Consider the following 3,761-nt stretch of genomic DNA (forward strand, 5'->3'; position numbering starts at 1 on the left):
GTACATGAAAGCGCTTGAAAAAAAAAGGTAACATTGAATCCTGAAGACGCATCGCTCCGTAACAAAATTAAGCCTTAGTATTTCTTTTTCTAATCATAAGAAGGGTAAAAAACCACAGATGGATAAAACAATAGATTTACAATGGCTTCGGAGCAAACAAACTTAAATAAGGAATTTTCCTGAGCACAAAGTCGGATCGAATAAAATGTTTTTGAGACTGGGGCGTTGGGTGCGGGGGCAACTGAGGTCCTAAATAATACCGCGTTTTGGTCGCGGTTTTGTCGCCGGCAACTCGAAGTCATCGATAGAAATCAGAAGACAAACTATTGCAGCATGAGAAAATGTTACCATACCCTCGAAAAGAGATGCTATTGTGTTCTCACATCATTATTCTATGTGTTTTATAGCAAATAAACGATTTTCAAGTTTGTTCTTTATTATCAGCGGTATATCATTGCACTTGATAAAAACACTGACTTGGTTGGCCGAAAGAAAAATAGTCATTAGTTTGTTTTTCTTGAAAATCCACAATTATGATTTGGTTCTTTATGAATACCGGTCCCTTCTGACAAAAGACCAAAACTGCTGCGCTATCAAGTGTAACAATCGAAAACAACAGAGTTTTCAATTTTTTCTCGTAGAGTTCTAATTTTGAACCTCCGTAGTTTTTCTGTTTATCAATTAAAAGTAAGAAGTAATAGAAATTTTCACAAAACAAAATACACACTCAACTTGGTATGTTATGAACATATGTTTATCGAAATTCGAAACCAAATGAACGAAAGTCCCAAAAGTGGAAAGCGCTTTCCGCGATGACTGTCAACGCTGTCACAAAATTCTCAATTAAAATCCAAAAAGCGCTTTAACCAAATTGACACCGAAATTAGACCGATCTTCAGCAAAAGGAAGTAGTATTTTAAAAAATTGCAAATGTCAATATATCATCAATATAAGAAGCTTGAATTAGAAGATATTTACTTCTATAAGTCATTGTTATTCGTTTCTCTTTTTTCTAGAAAGCTCCGGACGGGATTCCCACGACATACAAAGCAGACAGCGCGTCTATTGGCTCTGTTGAGTAATCGGCTCTAGCTTATCAGAACAAGGCTTTAGCGTCTTGAAAGCTGACCAGTACTTAATCATTGAGTGCAAAAGCTCACTTTACGGCTTTGGTCGTTCTTGAGTCTGTAGCGCCGCTTCGTTTCAATCCCTTTTAGAACGGTGTTTAAAGTTACTGATCTTGACATGTTTAACGCAACCATTGCTGCGGCAACGAACTCAGACTCAGCGTCTTGCCCGGAGCCGAATTCAAACGAGTATATAAAGGGGGTTAAAGCGGCAGCTTACATTGTTGTAATCTTTCTATCTTTTTTCGGCAACGCGGTAGTGGTACGTGTGGTCCAAAAAAACCAACGAATGCGCACAATCACCAACTACCTTATTATTAACATGGCTCTGGCGGATCTCCTGACCACAGTTTTCAACATGTTACCGACGCTGTACTGGATTTTTTGCGGCCGGGATGTGTGGGCTGTAGGAGGGTGGGTTGGCGACACACTTTGCAAATTGTTGAACTTTGCTCAGTCGGTCTCCATTACAGTTTCTGTTTTCTCCTTGTGCGCGATTGCCTTCGATCGCTTTTTCGCTATTTCAAGGCCTCTGAAACGAGTCATCACATTTCGGGTTGCTAAAGGAATCATTGGAGCATCCTGGTGTTCGGCGATGGCAATCTCCGGCCCTCAACTTTACGTTTTGACAACCACCGGGAAAAGGGGTTTCGCTCAGTGCGTGGAAAACTGGGCTCCACTTTTCGACCAAGCCATCGCAGCTCGCGCCTACACCATTACAATCTTTGTTCTCCTCTACGCACTTCCACTGGTAACTATCGCATTTCTTTACACAGCTATAATGTTTAAACTGTGGCGAAGACAGACGCCAGGGCAAGAGCTAACTTCAAATCAAGACAATAAAGACAAAACCAACAGAAAGGTCTTGAAAATGTTGGTAACCGTTGTCATAGTCTTCGCGTTGTCATGGCTTCCGTTATACGTGCGAATGTTTGTGATGTTCACCGAATCGGATCCGTTCACTTGTGGGTTGCCGTATGACATGGACTTCCTCACAATTTTCCTTGGGCACGCCAACTCAGCCGTCAACCCATATATTTACGTGATTTTCAACGAGAATTACAGAAGAGGGTTCAAAACTGTCCTATCCGTACGTAACAGGGGTAGTAAAAGCTTATCAGAAAACACAGGTCGAAGAAGAAGGTCGAGTAGGCTTCAGGAAAAAGATGTAATGATAGCTTGCACAAGATTGCGCGAAGGTGAACCCGACTTGCAAGGGAGTGAGGAAGACAAAACAGAAAAAACGTTGCCATTGAGTACTACGACAGAAAATCTTCAAACTTGATTGCATGGTTTAATTTACCATCATATCAATATTACAATGACACTTGCGGAAAAATCGTTTAAGTTGTTGGTACTTTATTCATAATTTCCAATTTATCTTAGAATTGACCAAAGCGGTTTCCTATGTCCTATTCGATAGTAACAAGTCATTCGACGCATGTAACTCGCATGCGATTCAAGTTGAGATCCAAAAACTTGTTGATTAACGTGGGACGTCAAAACGGTGAGACCCATGATGTCAACATTGACAACTGAGCAGGTTTTGTGCGTTAAGACTAATGTCGTGCAATGACCGAATATAGAATACGGAAATATTGCAAATCGGATTCATTTATGCAAAATGAATTGTACTGATTCCATCTCATTCCCTCGTTTTAGGTGAAACTTCATATAATTAAACGCTGTGGTGATGCGTGTTGTGGCTGTACGTGTGTCTTTGGTCCTGGGGGAGTGATCGTTTCATGTCTGAGATTAGACGGAAAGATTGCAAATCGAATTTATTTCTGTAATTAAAACGAATTGTATTTATGGATTAGAAATTTATCCCCTCATTCTAGACGAAACTTCATAAAATACAACGCTGTGGTGTTATGTGTTATGGCTATGCCTTTGGCTCTGATCGTTTCATCTGTAAGATTAGTTGTTCACAGAACTAAGCTCTATTGATCCGCTTTGGTCTCAGTACCTTTCAATGATACAGAAGAAAGAAAACAAGGAAGGATTTTAATAATTGTCGGCACGGAAGCGAAATTTCCGGAGAGCAAAACAAGCGATAAAACCATTACGAAAAGTAAATGAATAAGCACGAAAGCCGGTTAATTTTAACTTCTTTTCGTACTCAAAAAACAAGAACTTTTTCCTTGACCAACACCCCCCACCCTTTTACAATAATGGCTCACAAATTTTACTGTTTGTTTCTTTCCAGGTCAAAATAAAATAGATATCGTTTATTTCGGATCAGTGGTTTTACTTTTTTCTTTTTTTACCTTCATTACCTTAGCTATACACATATATTATACAAAATTACAAAAATATCAGTAAAAAAAATAAAATGACGAAATGACTTAATTAGAAATTCGAGTTACAATCTTCTCTGAAGTACAATTTTAAACTAGCAATAGTTCTCACTAAATCTGCTCTCGCCTTTAGAAAGTATGACATTTATTGTTGGAATTCAAGTTGTGGGATTTCTGTATGGCAGGCATTGGTACTTTTGTTTTTGGCAATAAATGTAATTACGGGTGTAATAACATTGGTGACAAATTACTCCTTAATTTTGGCGCGAAATTTCCGCGTTAATTTATAATTTCACAGGTGAAATTACATTGTTGCCATGGCAACTTTTCATAT

At 38.8% G+C, this 3,761-nt stretch overlaps 1 protein-coding gene across 1 annotated transcript; it reads left to right on the top strand.

Moving 5' to 3' along the window:
• The first annotated feature begins 1,033 nt into the window (after positions 1 to 1,033).
• LOC138005613 (substance-P receptor-like) lies at positions 1,034 to 2,763 on the top strand. Its single transcript, XM_068851814.1, has one exon. It carries the CDS (start codon positions 1,246 to 1,248, stop codon positions 2,410 to 2,412), a length of 1,167 nt encoding a protein of 388 aa, XP_068707915.1. The 5' UTR covers positions 1,034 to 1,245; the 3' UTR covers positions 2,413 to 2,763.
• The last annotated feature ends 998 nt before the right edge of the window (positions 2,764 to 3,761 follow it).

This window comes from Montipora foliosa, chromosome 6, assembly GCF_036669935.1.
Source record: "Montipora foliosa isolate CH-2021 chromosome 6, ASM3666993v2, whole genome shotgun sequence".
Classification (NCBI taxonomy): domain Eukaryota; kingdom Metazoa; phylum Cnidaria; class Anthozoa; order Scleractinia; family Acroporidae; genus Montipora; species Montipora foliosa.

What these genes read in the sequence shown, in the direction of transcription:
- LOC138005613 (XM_068851814.1), top strand. Translation starts at nt 1,246, where the DNA reads ATGTTTAACGCAACCATTGCTGCGGCAACGAACTCAGACTCAGCGTCT.